The following is an 18,965-nucleotide window of genomic DNA, read 5'->3' as shown; positions in this document are numbered from 1 at the left end:
AGCCGCAGTGAACCCATTGATAAACTCACTATAAAGTTGTGCCCAATTATTAGCACAGGTGAGTGTATTCCACCATACACCCCTTGGTTTTATTGTGACACCAATCATACTGCACAAGAAGGCGCCCCTGTGTTTTTGGGTGTCAACCATTCCAGGGGACATTCCCCTGGGTTGTGATGTCTTTTCTACTATTTTATTAAAAAGGTAACACAAATAAAACATTTAAAAGCAAATATATTTCAGAGTAAAACAACTAACAAGTCTGTTCTGACTAGCACTATGCCTTGCACTCTATGGGGCACACATATAAATATGAATTTTTTGAGCCGGGCTTAAAAATGTCCCAGAGGGTTCTAGGATTTATTTAGAGGCGCAATGTGCACAAAGTGAAACCAACATCAGCTCAAAGCTGCTGTAGGTTTCACTGAAATTTGTTCTGCTAAAAAAAATCTTAAATGCACAGCACACAGAGGCTGTGCCCCCTCTGGATGTGGCCACGCCACCCATTACGCCCCCACCTCTCAAAGAAGGCACAAAAGTATATTATCCAGATAATAAATGTCCTCCTATATGTATTAAATATGCCTAAAGTACATAGTCTCTTACAGAGATTACATTCACTCCACTTGGTCTATGTGCTTATTTAAAAAGATTAACAAGCTACTTCTATCTATAATTTTGATAATATGTGTCACTATAAATATATAACATTACTTTATATTCACTAACGTTATGCAAAACTCAGCTGAAACATTCTTAACCCCTTCAAGACCGAGCCCATTAATGAACGGATGTCCAGGTCAAACTAATACAATGTTACTCCTCGCCTTCTGAGAGCCATAGCGCTTTTATTTATTATTTTTTTATTTTGATCGCTTTTTATCAATTTTTTTTTGTCATATATCATTTAAAAAAAAATCAGCAATCCTGGTGTTTTTTTTTTTTTTATGACGTTCATCGTGCGGGAATAATAATGTTATATTTTAATAGATCGGACAATTCTGCATGCTACGATATATAATATGTTTATTTATTTTATCTTTTTATTTTTATAATTGGCAAGGAGATATATTAAACTTTTACGTGGGAGGGGGGGGTTATAGGTTTTTTTTTAATACTTAAAGAAAATTACACTTTTTTAAAAACACTTATATTTTACAGTAAAACATGCAATCATTAGATTGCATATACTGATTTATGCTTTGCTATATTATAGCATAGCATAGATCAGTGTTATCAGAAATCTATGAATAAAGCCTGCCTGAGAGCAGGCTCTATCCATAAATGGCCGATCCGACAGGACGTAGGTACAAGCGATTGGGACCCCCGAAGCCGTGGGTCCCGATCACTGTCACTGAGTACCTTAAAAGCCGCCATTAAGGGGTTATGCGGGATAACAGCTGCCTGTCATTATCCTCGACTCCCTGGAGAGTCATGTGTGCAGGACCGCTCTCACTGCAGCGGTCCCGCACACATGAAACCCCTTCAGTGTCAGGAATGTATATGAATCATACTGCACTGGGTATGCGCAGTAGGTATGTACATGTACGTATTGCTGATGTAAAGGGGTTAAAGTAATAAAATGGTAAAGATACTGTACAATGCACACTTTCCTCATAAAAGCGGAGAATCATAAGCATTCAAAAACTAACTAGCTTAACTTTAATATGTAGGGATGTATTGAGATGCATTGTAAGCAGTGTATAACAGTTGTATATCTCAGTTGTATTGTTAAATCAAGAGACGGGATAGTATAGTACAGTACTCTTTTAGCAAAACTTGTCCAAGGTTAAAGATATCTTAATGATTACCAGGAATATAAATAAGGCAGAAATGTTAGGCAACTCAAGGAAGAATGAAAAGAACAAAATAATCTACTTGGCAATAAACTGTTTATTACTATGTAAAAATGGTCTTCTTTCCGAGTCTTATTAAGACGACTGCAATAAGAGATTGGGACAATGACATCTGTGAACTATTATCATTGGACTGGAGCTCAAAAAGTGGACATGCTCTGATTTTTCTCTAACTTCATAATCAATGCAATGCAAATGGGAATAATATAAGGTGAACAAATGAATAGTGCTGGCTGTCATGAATGTGCCTGGGATGAACTCTGTGCGCCCCTCAGCTCGTGCTGCGCAGCTGAGATGGCGCTGATATTCAGTGTTTTGTATGTCTTCTGCAGTAACCTGAACCCTGTCTGAACACTGGCCTATTTCTAGTATTGTGTTCAGCCCCACCCGTCTGCTGTGTGCTCTGGCTATTAAGGAGTTATACTGCTGCCAGTTCTGATCCGCAGGTGTTCCCGTTTGGAACCAGGAGCCTTGTCCAATAGGGGGCTAGAACTGTCTCCTTGTTCCCTAGAAGTATTTGGCTAAAGCTTATTCTAGATATTGAGCTTGTCTCGGCCTGGTTCTGTTTCTGCTACTCTTGCTATATTTATTCTGACCCTTTTGCCTGTATTTGTGACCATCCCTGCTAGCCGCCTGCCCCTGACCATATTGCCTGTTTATTGACCTTGCTTGTTGGATTGTGTTTTTGTACTGCGCTGCCCGATTGTTATGACCCGGACTGTCGACCATTCTTTATTGTGTTTTGTCCGTCTGTCTTGTCTTTGTGTCCCACCAAGCCAGTACAGGGACCGCCGCCAAGTTGCCCGCCGCCATCTTAGGGCAGATTGCGCCAAGCAGGTAGGGACAGTGGGCGGGGTTCAGCGTCAGGGCTCATTGTCTTGTCTTGTCCTGCTGTCCGGTTCCTGACACTGGCCTTGTTAGTTTCACAGTAAAAGTAAAAATAAGCAGATTTAGCAACTCTGCTTTAATCATGACAGTCAAAGGGGTTATCCAGCGCTACAAAAACATGACCACTTTCTTCCAGAGACAGCCCAACTCTTGTCTCTAGCTTGGGCGGGGTTTTGCTGCTTAGTTCAATTTAAGTGAATGGAGCTTAATTGCAAACCGCACCTGAACTGGAGACAAGAGTCGTGTTGTCTCTGAGAGAATGTGGCCATGTTTTTGTAGCACTTGGTAACCCCTTTAACCCTGTAAATGCTGATATTAATACAACTAAAATCTAGCTAGGTTGCAGGGGAGAAATCTCCTCCAGTTTTCCATTGTCGCTCTACAAAGCAATTTCCAGGAGCCAATGGAGCCAATGATAGGGCGAGTGGATGCTTCAGAGAAGCCTTCAGTCTGCTGGCTATAGAAGCCCATCATGCTCTGTCCTGAGTCTGATCTAAGCCTGTCCATGTACTGTAATACACTGAAGTGTATTATAACACAATCAGGAGATTTCATATTCTAGTCCCTAGCGGCACAGTTAAAATGTGAAAAGTAAGAAAATATAATATACAAACACAATATACAAAAATACACAAACACACAATCCCTTTTTTCCCACATTCTAAATGATATATATATTGAAAACGAAAATTTTAAAAAAAGCAGACACGTATTTGGTATCATTGCATACATAACGACTAAAGCAATAAAATTATTTTACCTAAACAGTAGACAACATATGGGCTCCAAACCCATAAATCCGGACTTTGTCTTTGAGAATCAAATTAGAGTTAAAAGGGTTATCCAGCGCTACATAAACATGGCCACTTTTCCCCCTCTCTTGTCTCCAGTTTGGCTGGGGTTTTGAAACTCATTACCATTGAAATATATTGAGCTTAATTGCAAACCACACCTGAACTGGAGACAAAAGTGGTGCAAAAGTTGCCATGTTTTTGTAGCGCTGAATAACCCCTTCAACATGAGTTCCTGTTTGTGGTAGGGCTAGCTTGGGAGAGAGAAACGTAGACACACTGGTGTATTATGGAGTCTCACTCTGAGTTTTCTTTGTATGGGCAAACCATTGGCCATACTGTCCATAGACCACGCCTACAGACTAGTGTCCAATCACACTTCATTAGTAGACTTATTTTAGCAAAAACATTACATATGGGAAATCATTATAATTCATACAGACAAATGTTTATACAAATTAAAACAATCCAATAATCAGACACATTGCTTCTCTGTTCTTGGATTATTTCTGCTTTGTCTGCATCCAACACATTCATGTAAATCCATTACAGTAACATGTTGCATATCGACACAATTCTAAAGTCACTCTTATCCCCCAAGCTCGAAAAAAAAAAAAAAAAAAAAAAAGAATTTGCCTCGAAATCAGTAACAGGTACAGGTCTGACAGATTTCCTTTTAGGCCTGTTGCTGAAAGTGTTAATAGCATAACTTTGTATTTCGCAATATGACCTCACCTAAAATCAAAGCCGGTTCTTTTCCCATTGTCTGGTATACCTGGATCTGGACACATATCTGTAGCTGTTGGTACACCTCCTTGACTCACTAGAATAAAGGAGAAGATAAATGTTAGTTTATAATAAAACATGATAGTTCAGTTGAAGTATGTTATCTTTTAACTGCATACAACTAGATAGTCTAAAAAAATAGTACTACATATATCTGAATAATTCTACATTAGATAGGAACAATTAGTTTATTGTAGAAAAAGTATGTAAAAATGTTGCAATAGCTTTTACCCTTTACCCCTTTTTTTAATGTTAGAATTTTTGTATATTTTGTTTAAAACATCACTTCAAGGGACAAAATATACAAAAATCAAAACAATAAAGGGTAATATGTTTCTGCAAGACACATTAGAACTCCAGCGGTATGCATACAATTGTGGCAAACTGAGTTCTAATGTGTCTTAAAGAAACCTATTACTTTTTGTATATTTCATCCCTTGAAGGGATGTTTAAATAAAAAAATACAAAAATTACAATAGAAAATGGACAGAGACATAACAGTCATGGTGCCAATTATTGGTTGAGAGAGCTTTCTCTCTTGTTTCAGTCAGGAAGTGGGGGCAGTTGCAATCAGCTGGAACACCAGGGAAGCGTATACAGGTAAGTAGTGATAAGCTGACTTGCTGAACCACACTAAAACAGTGAAACATCTTCAATCATTTTAGTGTGGTTTGTTTAAAGTTTGGTTTTGACAAACATGACAATTACTTCAGAGTTCGGCAAACCTGCAAAATCTAACTTTTCAAAAAATTTCTCTACTTTTTTAAGAATTAGTTTTGTGTTCAGCTATTAACAAAAACTTTTTTAAAAAATTTGCACTAAGCCTCGTTAATGCAAAGAAAATGAAGGAAATCTATCCCCAATACAACATATACACTTCTTTTACTATATGCAAATAGCCACAACCATATTGAACCCAAAGGGGCTTTTTGTATGCAAATAGGATGTGCTATTCAGGAGACATGGATGAAAAAACGAATATGCTAATGGATTCTGTTGGGTTCTAATTAGTTTTTTTTCAGCTTCTTCATGAATATTTTCCACAGTTGTACGGTATATATGGGGCAGTATGAAGGTCCTAATTCTTATATGGATGTAGTATAAAGCCTATCTACTTTATGTTGACAGTGTAGAACAGATGGGGCATTTGGATAGAGTTAAGGGGTGGTGGTTGAAAAAGCCTAAAGTGTTTTTTAGTGGATTCTGTGGAGAAGAGCAGAAAAAGTGAACAACTCTGATCAGAAAAGAAATCACCCCTTAACCACTTGATGTATCTGCACTGTAATCACATATATGGTCTTCTCAGCTTGTCTAGTACTGGTATTTATTGATCTGTTTATAGTGAATTTTATTCATTTACAGTGCAGTCATATTATTCAGTCACTACGTTATGTAATGGTTTTTGTCATATTTAGAGATGAGCAAAGCCAGATTCACTTCGCAAATTCACTGAACATGATGACGGCACTTTGGCTTACAGAACTTTCTTTTGGCGGGAGCATTATCCATAATCCCTTGCACCCGTCCAATCCACTGCAAATGTCCACTACTGTCCATGGTGGAAATTGAATGATTGACAGGCTGATTGACAATTTTTAAAAAACCTTTTTCAACTTTTGACAGTCACAGCAACAGCTGTTGAGAAAAATTGTCAGTAATAGAAAAAGCTATTGTAGCGAAACATGCGTCGGGTTGTGGACCCGAGACCCTCCATTGCTGGTTTACAGGTTTGTGGCAGGGGATGTGTGATAGGCTTACTGTTAGCACCCCCCCCCCCCCCCCGTCCTTGTGATGCTGCATACTTTAAGTGCAATAGGGTTGTATTAACCATTTGAGCTCTGTTACATGGTTTAAGCACTTGCACTTAAACTATATATATGCTTATTGATTTTTACTCCTTGTGTAGGGGGGAACATTGCATGATGGCAACATCACTATACTGTATATATATATATATATATATATATATATATATATATATATATATATTCATTCATTTGGTGGTGTCCCAGGAGCCCATTTTTTTGCATTTGTGTGGTCATAAGTGTCCTTTTTGTAACAATTGTTTTTTTTATGTGACATCACACAGACCCCAGTGTTGGTGCCTGTGTGAGTGTGTGTTTTTTATATATTTTTTAAATCAATAAATAAAGAATATTCATATTTTCCCTATAAACGCTTCCCTTTTGTTTGTATATATTGAATTGTGCGTTGGGATTTTTTATTGTGTTGGGGATTTTTTTCTTTGTTAATTGAATATCTGCCCTTGGTAAGGTATTTTATTATTTTGTATCATATTATTATGCATGCCTGGTTTGTGGAGGCAGACTAGGATTTACAAGCCTACCAATCATTATTAGTATTATCATCATCTTGATTGAAATAGAGTGGAATGTGTCTCTAGCTTATATTATTTAGCAATATATTACAAAAATAAAACAAGATGCGGTTTTGTAATCTTCTAAACAGCTTTGCAATACATAATTTCATATGTTTATCCAATAATAAACTCCTATACCATAAATCACTGCATTATTTATTAGGATGAGAAAACATAAAACATTTCTTACACTATTTTTCTCAGGGAGAGAGAGGAATATAAACACTAACAGAAAGCCTTGTCAACACTTTTAATCAGGATTATAGAGACAAACATTTCCCTGTGCTTTCTACTATTTCTTACAGTGACTTGATAGTTTGATGATCACTTCGGGAAATGTATGCTCCTACCGAAGTTAAAGGGAACCTGTCACTTTGAAAATATATCGACATTATGTTATAGAGCAGGGAGAATTGAGTGTGTATATATATTATATATATATACTGCTCAAAAAACACTTAAACAACACAATATAACTCCAAGTCAATCGCATCTTTATGAAATCACCATGTCCAGTTATGAGACAACACTGATGGGGAATCCATTTCTCCTGCTTTTGTGCAAATGAAAAAATTAACAGGTAGAAATGATCGGCAAATAGCAGGACATCCCATATAAAGGAGATATTCTGCAAGTGGTGACCACAGACCATCTCTCTGTTCTCATCCCTTTTGGCTGTTTTTTTGGTCCCTTTTGCTATTTGTCATAGCTCTCACCTCTTACCGTAGAGGTAACATGAGGTGGTGTCTACAACCCACACAAGTGGCTCAGGTAGTGCAGCTCATCCAAGATGGCACATCAATATGATCTGTGGCAAAAAGGTTAGCTTTGTCTGTCAACAGTGTCCAGAGCATGGAGCAGATATCAGGAGAAAGGTCAGTACACCAGGAGACATGGAGGGGGCTGTGGGAAGGCAACAACCCAGCAGCAGGACCGCTACCTCCTCCTTTGTGCAAGGAGGAACAGGAGGAGCACTTCTTGGTGTTGTGCTTACAGCCGAACATTGTACAGGGCATTTGGCATTTACCAGAGAACACCAAGGATTGGTAAATTTGACACTGGCACTCTGTGCTCTTCACAGATGAAAGCAGGTTCACACTGAGCATGTGACAGACGTAATAGAGTCTGGAGACTCAGCGGAGAGCGATCTGCTGCCTTACACATCCTTCAGTATGAGCGGTTTGGCAGTAGGTCAGTAAAAGTGTGGGGTGGCCTTTCTTTGGGGGTTGCGCACAGCCCTCCATGTGCTCACCAGATGTAGCCTGACTGCTATTCAGTACCGAGATGAGATCCTCAGACCCCATGTGAGACCATATGCTGGTGCGGCTTGCCCTGGGTTCCCCCTAATGCAGGACAATGCTAGACCTGGAGTGTGTCAGCAGTTCCTGCAAGATAAAGGGATTGATGCTATGGACTGGCCGCCCATTTCCCAAACCTAACTCCGATTGAGCACATCTGGGATATCATGTCTCGCTCCATCCACCAACATCACGTTGCACCACAGACTGTCCAGGAGTTGGCTGATGCTTTAGTCCAGGTCTGGGAGGAGATCCCTCATGAGACCATCGGCCACCTAATCAGGAGCATGCCCAGGTGTTGTAGAGAGGTCATACAGGCACGTGGAGGCCACACACAATACTGAGCCTCATTTTGACTTGTTTTAAGGACAATACATCAAAGTTGGATGAGCATGGAGGGTGTTATTACACTTTAATTTTGTGTGTGACTCCAAATCCAGGCCTCCATTGGGTAATACATGTGATTTCCATTGATGATGTTGGTGTGATTTTGTTGTCAGCACATTCAACTTTATACAGAACAAAGTATTGATGGAGAATATTTTATTCATGCAGATCTAGGAGGTGTTATTTGAGTGTTCCCTTTATTTTTTTTAAGCAGTGTAAACATATTCAATATAACTTTGTGTCACTGTCGTTTAGTACAGGCGATTTTAAGAAACAATGTAATTGGGTTTATTAGCTTAAAAATGCATTTTTATCATGAAAATGCAATTTTAAGCTCTCACCCCCCTGTCTTCATGGTTCTCTTATGGAGAGAGGAGGGGTTGAGGGAGATGAGGCATCAAAACAGGACAGCAAAGAGTAATTTACAGCTACATCACAAGGCTATCTCCTCTGAAGTCAGCACTGACCTCTCTGACCTCTGAATACCGGCTTTCACACAGGTCCCGCTGTGTAATCCTTTGTTCTCTGCTCTCTGCTGTGACTAATCTCTCTCCTCCCCTCTCCATAGGTTACACAGGGCTCAACTGATGTAAAAGAGTTGAGATTTCCCAATAATGAGCAGTGGATGGGGGGGGGGGGGGACCTGGGGAAAGTCTTTTTGAATGCAGATAATAGCATATTTGCCTTATAAACCCAATTACAAAGTTTCTTAGAATTGCCTGGACTATTGTTGATTTCTGAAAAAAAAAAAATGCCTGAAATGCCTGATCATTTAGTATTAAGGAATCCAGTGAACAATGTCACCCAATGATAGGAAAACTCCTTATCATGGAAAGATCAGAGACTTCAATCAATAAATGACAAGTTCTAATGACTCTTTTCCCCAAAAGATATATATCAATCGGCTCAGCACCTTCAGCTCTATAACAGGATGCCAATAGCTTAGGTAGCATTTTCATGATGACAGGTTCCCTTTAAGGAACAGGCGGGTCTAAAGTCCTAATCGGCTTTCAGTCTAGGGTCAGTCTTAGCACATCAATGTCAACTTCCTTGCCATGAACAAGAATGGATAAAATACAGAGGCTACCTCCCTGTTAGAGAAGGAATTTCATTTATAACTAAAGGATAACTTAATGACGATGCAACTAAACCAAAGCCAAAGTATTCCACAAATATTCTCTATGTTTATTGTTAAAAGAAAAAAGTTTACAGGTGTTTTCTCTACGTTATATTCGTTTCATACTGGATTATTAGGCGTCTTTGTGGGAAATGTATAAAGCACCTCTTCTGTCTTAACACCAATTATAGTTGTTATATACAACATCAATTTTAATGTTTTCCTCTGTTTACAATGTGATGATAGCATCACCTATTACCTTTATCTGTAATATATTCCTTTAAGCTGTTGTGAGGGAAAGGACTGTAATATTTTATCTGCTCTCTTTGATAATGACAGCGCTATAATACTGAATGGAACCGAACATTCTTGCATTTTATCAGCAGCATGGTAAATGTTATTGCAGTCACTGTATTATTTTAAAGCTGCTTTAACCCCTTGTTGCAGGAGCCAAGTGTGTGAGCATAGCCTTAGGCTGGGTTCACACTACGTATATTTCAGTCAGTATTGTGGTCCTCATATTGCAACCAAAACCAGGAGTGGATTAAAAACACAGAAAGGCTCTGTTCACACAATGTTGAAATTGAGTGGATGGCCACCATTTAATGGCAAATATTTGCTGTTATTTTAAAACAACGGCTGTTGTATTGAAATAATGGCCGTTATTTACTGTTATATGGCGGCCATCCACTCAATTTCAACATTGTGTGGACAGAGGCAACAATGTAGTAAAGAAGGCTGAAAGCACTCACTGCTCAGATGCAAGATTATTTTATTTCATTGTAGGTAAAAACATGGACGTATGTCCTGCGGGACGGCAGATGCCACACTCCTACACAAACAACATACTCATGACGGCCATTTTGTGCGCATGCGCACAAAATGGCCATCATGAGTATGTTGCTTGGGTAGGAGTGTGGCATCTGCCGTCCCGCAGGGCATACGTCCATGTTTTTACCTACAATGAAATAAAGAAATCTTACATCTGAGCGGTGAGTGCTTTCAGCCTTCTTTACTACATTGTTGCCTTTGCTAAACCTGTTATATGAAGTGCACCCCGACACAACTTGTTTAATGCTAGTCCGGATAACCTATCCAAGGTCCATGTGATTAGAAGTAGTGCCGGTGATTTCTTCAATAAATAGAGCCTTTCTGTGTTTTTAATCCACTCCTGGTTTTGGTTGCAATATGAGGACCACAATACTGACTGAAATATACGGAGTGTGAACCCAGCCTTAGGCTGCGTTCACACTAAGTATATTTCAGTCAGTATATTTCAGTCAGTATTGCAACCAAAACCAGGAGTGGATTAAAAACACAGAAAAGCTCTGTTCACACAATGTTGAAATTGGGTGGATGGCCGCCATTTAATGGCAAATATTTGCTGTTATTTTAGAACAATGGCTGTTATATTGAAATAATGGCAGTTATTTACTGTTATATGGCGGCCATCGGCTCAATTGCAACATTGTGTGAACAGATCCTTTCTATGTTTTTAATCCACTTCTGGTTTTGGTTACAATACTGACTGAAATATACTGACTGAAATATACGTAGTGTGAACGCAGCCTTACCATGCACAAACTGCATAACCTGCCAGTTTAGAGATGCCTGATCTAGTCATCAAAATTACCACCAAAACCTGTCTCTTTTCAAATTTGCTCACATTCTTGTGCTTGTTCATAGAGATGATCGAACACTGGAAAAAGTTAGGTTTTATTGAACTCGAACCTTGTCGAACCTTCCGCATTTGATTCCCGATGCCTTCCCGTTCCGTGGGGAAAGGGGAGACAGCCCGGGTACCGCCTGGAATTCCGGTATTCAGCCTAGGTAATTGGCTGTATCCCGAAATTCAAGGCGGTCTCCGGGAAGTCTCCTCCTTCCCCACGAATGGGAAGGCATCGGGAATTAAATGTGGTAGGTTCGAGTTCGATAGAACCTAACCTTTTCCGGTGTTCGATCAGCTCTACTTGATCATTCTTCCTGCTTCTAATACTTAAAGAATCTTTATGAAATTTTATGATGAATAAGAAATAAAGTTTTGGATTTTATGAAAAGCTGCAGAGCATTGTGGAGTCTATCCATTTAATAATACTTCATCAATTGGTATACTTGTTGCACAAATATATGCCTCTTGGTAACAGGTGCCATTGTCATAAGATAATATTATTAATAATAATAATAATGTTATTATTTAATTTTTTTTATTTAATTTTGTTTTATTTTTCCCCTCCTTTTGTGAGTAGTTTCAATTTCTATTGACCTTTCTATATAACAACATTTCTTGAATTGTACTTGTTTTTCTTCGTAGGAGCTTTTATCTTCCAAAGAAAATTATTTGGCAATGATCATACTTGAAGACAATTAAGGTTTAAGGCATTTATCTGTTGGATACACATTGCTTGTTTGTTACTCAGATGGACACCAGCAGCCAGAAATATCAGTCATATTTTTTTTTCCTGCATACATTAGGCGTTTTCATGCCTTCCTAGTCCTGGTATGTTTATATCATTACTTTCATGCTTGCATTCACAGATACCAGTTTTATTTGACCAGTTCTTTTTTGCCTAAATAGGATACAACTGATAAAAAAAAAAAAAGTGCACTGCCTGCACCTATATCATGTTCATAGCTAAATAGTGAAAAACAGCTATGTCCACCATATGAAGGTATTTGTCATCAAAACATTACTAAGAATGTTATAAAATTCAGAATCGCCACGATCCCAGGCGCTATCTGCAGCCTGGGACTGTGGCTATTAGCGGCCATGGTCCCATCGCCGTGCCCGCTAATTAGCTTTTTAAATGCAGCTGTCAAAGTTGCCACCTGCATTTAAAAAGCTGCTTTTCCGGACCCCAGTGGTCTAGTGATCTAATGCATAGATCTCAATGAGAGATCTGTGAAGTTATATTAGAAGTCCCCCAGGGGGAATAACCCTAACACCAGGGGAAATAACCCTTACCCAAGGGGGAATAACCCTAACCCCAGGGGGACTTCTAGTATGTGTGTAAAAAGATGTTTTTTATTAATAAAAAATCCCCTCCCCTAATAAAAGGTTGAATTATTCCCTTTCCCCATAAAAATAAATAGATGAACATGTTTGGTATCACCGTGTGTGTAATCGCCCAAACTATTCATTTATTTAATTTCTGATCCCTCATGGTAAATGGCATAAGCACAAAAAAATTCCAAAGTGCAAAATTGCGCATTTTTGGTCGCATCAAATGCAGAAAAATTGTAATAAAAAGCGATCAAAAAGTCTCATATGCGCAATCAAGGTACCGATAGAAAGATCACATCATGGCGCAAAAAGACACCTCAAACAGCCCCATAGACCAAAGGATAAAAGCACTACTGGCCTATGTTCACACATCGTTTAACAGAGTCCTTTGCATAGCAACGGACTCTGTTAAACAGCCGGCCGCCAGGCTGCACTCAGCCCGTTCCTGCAGCCAATACCTCTGTATCAGCTGCAGGAACGTTCTTTTTTCACAATTGATTTGCGGGCCTCAATGCAATGTATGGCCGCCGCTGCATATTGCGTTGTGCTGATGTTTCCGATGGTGTTCAGTGAACAGTGTCCAGAAATAAATGACAGGCACATTATTCTAATGCCCGTTCTAAAGAACGGGCGTTAGAATAACCATATCTGAACACAGCAGGCGGCATTGCATTGACTTAAATGTAATACCATCTCTGCAGTAAAGAACGGATGCTGAGGCCATTGCAATCAGCGTCCGTTCTTTACTAATAAAAGACGATGTGTGAACCTAGCCTATTTTTTAAAAAAGGTTTTAATTTTTTAAAAGCCATCAAATAGAAAAATTGCACATGTAATCATAACAACTTGAGGAACATGCATAACAAGTCTGTTTTACCCTAGAGCAAACGGCGTAAACATGAAACCTCCCCAAATTAAAAAAAAAAAGTGTTGTTTTTTTTTTCAATTTCACCACACATTTAATTTTTTTCTGGCTTTGCAGCGTACTTTATGCAAAAATTAAGTGAGACACTGTAAAGTACAATTTAGGCTGCGTTCACACTACGTATATTTCAGTCATTATATTTCAGTCAGTATTGCAACCAAAACCAGGAGTGGATTAAAAACACAGAAAGGATCTGTTCACACAATGTTGAAATTGAGTGGATGGCTGCCATATAACAGTAAATAACGGCCATTATTTCAATATAACAGCCGTTGTTCTAAAATAACAGCAAATATTTGCCATTAACCTCTTAAGGACATAGGACGTACCGGTACGTCCTATGTCCTCATTAGCACTTCAAAGCGGGGCCGCGCGGCGGCCCCGCTTTGAAGTGCCGCGATCCCGGGTGCCGCGTGTAGCCCGGGACCGCCGCTATTAGCGGGCACGGTCCGATCGCCGTGCCCGCTAATTAGCTAATCGGAGGCAGCTGTCAAAGTTGACAGCTGCCTCCGATTACCGGAGGCAACGTTTCCCTGGTGTCTAGTGGGGGAGATCGCTCCTCCGGGACCTTGTCCCGGAGGAGCGATCTCCCTGTCTGATGCCGGCCGGGGACGCGTCCAAGATGGCGCCGTCCTCGGCTCGGCACTCGTTTGTTTCCGGCTGCAGCAGCCGAAAGCAAACGAGTGCCGATCTCATGGATCTCTGCAGCATATCTATGCTGCAGAGATCTCTATGAGAGATCCAAGTGTATATACTAGAAGTCCCCCAGGGGGACTTCTAGTATATGTGTAAAAAAAAAAAAAAACGTGTTGTTAATAGTAAAAATCCCCCTCCCCTAATAAAAGTCTGAATCACCCCCCTTTTCCCAGGTTTTAAATAAAAGTAAACAAATAAATAAATAAATAAACATGTTTGGTATCGCCGCGTGCGTAATTGCCCGAACTATTAATTAATCACATTCCTGATCTCGTACGGTAAACGGCGTCAGCGCAAAAAAATCCCAAAGTGCAAAATTGCGCATTTTTGGTCGCATCAAATCCAGAAAAAATGTAATAAAAAGCGATCAAAAAGACGTATATGGGCAATCAAGGTACCGATAGAAAGATCACATCATGGCGCAAAAAATGACACCTCGCACAGCCCCATAGACCAAAGGATAAAAGCGCTATAAGCCTGGGAATGGAGCGATTTTAAGGAATGTATATTGGTTAACAACGGTTTGAATTTTTTACAGGCCATCCGATACAATATAAGTTATACATGTTATATATCGTTTTAATCGTAACGACTTGAGGAACATGCATAACAAGTCAGTTTTACCCCAGGGCGAATGGCGTAAAAACACATTTCCCCCAAATAAAAGAAATGCGTTTTTTTTTTCAATTTCACCACACTTTGAATTTTTTTCTGGTTTCGCAGTGTACTTTATGCAAAAATTCAGCCTGTAATTGCAAAGTACAATTAGTGACGCAAGAAATAAGGGGTCATGTGGGTTTCTAGGTGGAAAAATGCAAGTGCTATGACCTTTTAAACACAAGGAGGAAAAACCGAAAACGTAAAAACGAAAACGGGCCATGTCCTTAAAGGGTTAAATGGCGGCCATCCACTCAATTTCAACATTGTGTGAACAGATCCTTTCTGTGTTTTTAATCCACTCCTGGTTTTGGCTGCAATACTGACTGAAATATACTAACTGAAATATACATATACTGACTGAAATATACGTAATGTGAACGCAGCCTAATGGTGCAAAAAATAAGGACTCATGTGGGTCAAAAAATGCAAGTGTTATGGCCTTTTAAGCACAAGGAGGAAAAAACAAAAGTGCAAAAAGGGAAATTGGTCCAGTCCAGAAGGGGTTAAACAAGATATTAAAATGTAAATACAGCTTGCTGCCCATGGGTTTAGATAGAAACATGTTGGTCAGAACACCCATGTTGACCCAGTCTACCATCCAAAGCATCTACAATGGGTGAAGGATGCCTGGTCTAGTGCCAGGGAACAGAAAGAACAAGCATGCACAATAGAAGGAAGGCAAATTAACAGAAGCATTGCGATCTTTGAGAAAACTTACATTCTGGCAATGATGTGAATGTATCACCTTCTTTACCCTTTAAGGACTGAGACAGTTTTCCTTTTTGCCTGTTTGCTTTTTCCTTCTCTGTGTTTTAAAGACTATAGCACTTGTATTTTTTTCCACCTACCTATGTGCTTAAAATTGCTCCATTACCATTCTATTACCAACGCTTTTATTTTTTGAGATATGGGGCAGTTTAAGGTGTCATTTTTTGCACCATGCCTGTACTTTTTATCGGTAGCTTAATAACATAGTTACATAGTTATTACAGTTGATAAAAGACACACGTCCATCAAGTTCAACCAAGGAGGGGATGGATACATGGAAGGGGGAGGGGTGATATGTTCTATACATATGCATTTATATTATTTTGGTCTAAGAACTTGTCTAGCCCTGTTTTGAAGCCCTCTACTGTTTTTGCTGTGACCAGATCCTGTGGTAGACTGTTCCACAGATTCACAGTTCTCATGGTAAAGAAGGCTTGTCGCCTCCGGAGATTGAACCTTTTTTTCTCCAGGCGGAGGCAGCGCCCCCTTGTCTCTCCAGGCGGAGGCAGTGCCCTCTTGTCCTTTGAGGGGGTTTTACCTGGAACATCTTTTCCCCATATTTCTTGTAGGGGCCATTTATATATTTAAATAAGTTAATCATATCTCCCCTTAAACGTCTCTTCTCCAGACTAAACAAATGTAATTCTTTTAATCTCTCCTCATAACTAAGATGCTCCATTCCCCTTATTAGTTTAGTTGCCCGTCTTTGTACCCTCTCCAGCTCTAGAACATCCTTTTTATGAATCGTTTTCCAAAACTGGACAGCATACTCCAGATGGGGCCGCACCAAAGCTTTATAAAGCGGTAATATTATATCCCTGTCCCGAGAGTCCAGGCCTGTTTTAATGCATGACAATATCCTGCTGGCTTTAGAAGCAGCTGCCTGACATTGTGTGCTGTTCTGTAGTCTATTATATACAAGTACACCCAGATCCTTCTCCCTCAGCGACTCTCACAGATGCAACTTTTGATCACTTTTTATTTTTTTCTGGATTTTATGCTACCAAAAATCAGCAATTTACACATGCAGCATAAACTGGGAAAAGGGGGTCATTTAAACTTTTATTTTGGGATGAGATTTTTTAATAATGATTTTTTTTTTATTAAACACAGTAATTTTACATCCACCGGAGGGACTTCTATTATACAGTAACTTTACTGATCTCTCATAGAGATCAATGCAGTAGCAGCGCCACAATTAAAATATACGTCATATGTCGTCAATTAAACCTTGTTGCTGGACAAGTATCCTCATGGCAGCAATATTACTTAGCAGCAGAAACATGGCCGGCTACACAAAAATTTTACAAAAATTTTCATGAATGATTTGGGTAATTTAATAAAGCTTAAGGTCCTTATGTGACCTTTAAATATCAAATTTCAAAATAAATTATATCTCAATCCTAATATGCTATCTAATACCTTAATCAGAGATTATATGGTGTTTGTGCCATGATGAATCAGAGCTGTTTTGGTGGTATAAGGAGACCCAATCCTGCACCCAATATAAGGCAGGATTAGAAAAAGCACCACCCCTGTCCCCAGGTTATGTGTGGTATTACAATTCAGCTCCATTCTCCAGTCAATGCCACTTTCAAACTGAAAATAGGAAAGGTGCCGATTCTGGAAGAAAGTGGCTATGTTTTTTCAAGCCTGGACAACCCCTTTAATATTTTTTAAACATCTTTTTATTTGAGCATATGAACATATATACAAACAAACAGTATAGAGCATAAACCCAACAAGCAGCACAGTGCCTATTTTTCAATTTTAACTGTAGGTACCACAAAGATACTCAAGTAAGGTAGTTTAGGTGTACCTCACACATATAGATGTAGAGGTCATTGAAATGGCATACGGGCTATTGGCACAAATGTGCCGCGACCCAGAGAAAAAAAAGATAGAAAAGAAGCAATATTATGGTACCCGTGGATGATCCTTATAAAGTAAAATAGTGGTGAGGGGAGAGGGAAAGAGGAGAGCTAGAGAAGAAGAGAAGAAGGCAGAAAAAAAATTCACTCATCCCATTCATATACACTTATGACAGTAATTCCGAAACCCTAGAAAGAGATCTCATCGGAAACACGAGAAACCATCTCACACTCTAGAGGGGGGCAATTTTACAACTCCTAGAGTGCCACTTATGTCAGCTTTTATGTACCAGGTAGAGTATCGGTATGGTCTTACAAAAGCGTGGATCTGCTGCGAGGAAAGATGCGTTAGAAGGAAAGTTCTCCACTTCATGAAATACTTTTTAGCTTGTTTGTCAGTGTTGCGTTCAGCCTCAAGTCTATTCGCTGCCTAGAAAGTTTTGAGATCCGTCACTATCACAGGTACCATAGGCACTGAAGGGTTTAAATATTCCCGCATCAAGACGCGCTTAGCAATTAGCAGATGGGTACAAGGGCAGGCATAGACTTAAAACCAGAGGTTTCCACCACAAGAACATCCATTGCCTGGAACACTAAAGGCAGCGGTTCCAACGGCACTTTTACTTTCCAGTGATCACAAATGTAAGTACATACTGTTTGCCGGAAGACCTGAGTGCAAGAACACAACTATATGCCATGCCAGGAATTAGTCGCAGGTACTTTAAATTTGGGACAGTGCAGCATTCTTTCAGGTAATCTAGGTGAAGGAGGTAGATTAAAGCTAAAATAGGCCAGGTGTATGACCTTAAAGGAATTTTCTCGCCATTCTTCACTAATCACATGTTTTCGAACGCTACACCACCCTACTAACATTTTTTCTCGAGGATCCTCCACTTCCAGCCTCTCTGCGCATTTAGAAAAGATGTCTTGTATATGCACCATGAGAAAGTGTTCATTTAGTGCCCTATATGCTCCAGACAAGGTCACTCAGTTCCCATAAAATACTGAAAATCATTAGATACCAATTCTTTAGAAAGATCTAACAATCTTCTTCTGCAGAATGCCAACACCTGACCAATGGCCAAGAAGTGGCCCTCATCTAGGCCTTATATTTCCTGAATCTCAGGCCAAGTTAGCTATCGTCTTTCGCCCCCGTGCATGAGATGTTCTGCTGCAATAATGCCTTTATCCCTCCAGCTAGGGAAAAGAGTATTATCCCTCTCCTGTGGGAATTCAGGGTGACCCCATAACATTAACCATTTGGACATGAGATAGGGGTGACCGAAGGCCTTACATATCTCTCTCCATGCCAAGATTGTATCCCTGATTTCTAGAGAACGCCTAAGAAGAGGCAGGAGAGAGGGAATTTTAGTGTGAAGATACGATGGCAAAAGCCAATTCATTTTTCAATTGTAAATTAGAGTAATAACTGGTGTCTTGAATCCAATCTAGGACACGTCGTAGTAAGCCGGTAAGGTTATATCCCCTAATGTTGGGAAAATTTACCCCATCCCCCCAAAATCTGGACAGCATAAACTTTT

The 18,965-nt window shown here is 39.5% G+C and overlaps 1 protein-coding gene across 1 annotated transcript in view; it reads right to left on the bottom strand.

The window, feature by feature from the left end:
- CSMD1 (CUB and Sushi multiple domains 1) overlaps positions 1–18,965 on the bottom strand; it is a 946,348-nt gene that overhangs the window by 431,111 nt on the left and 496,272 nt on the right. Inside the window, exon 8 of the mRNA XM_069973446.1 lies at positions 4,271–4,358. Within this exon, the coding sequence (XP_069829547.1) occupies positions 4,271–4,358 (88 nt within the window). The remainder of the gene's footprint in view (positions 1–4,270; positions 4,359–18,965) is intronic.

This window comes from Dendropsophus ebraccatus, chromosome 6 (genome assembly GCF_027789765.1).
Source record: "Dendropsophus ebraccatus isolate aDenEbr1 chromosome 6, aDenEbr1.pat, whole genome shotgun sequence".
NCBI classification, from domain to species: Eukaryota; Metazoa; Chordata; class Amphibia; order Anura; family Hylidae; genus Dendropsophus; species Dendropsophus ebraccatus.
The sequence above is the reverse complement of the archived record's forward strand: the minus strand, read 5'-3'. Positions and strand labels throughout refer to the sequence as shown.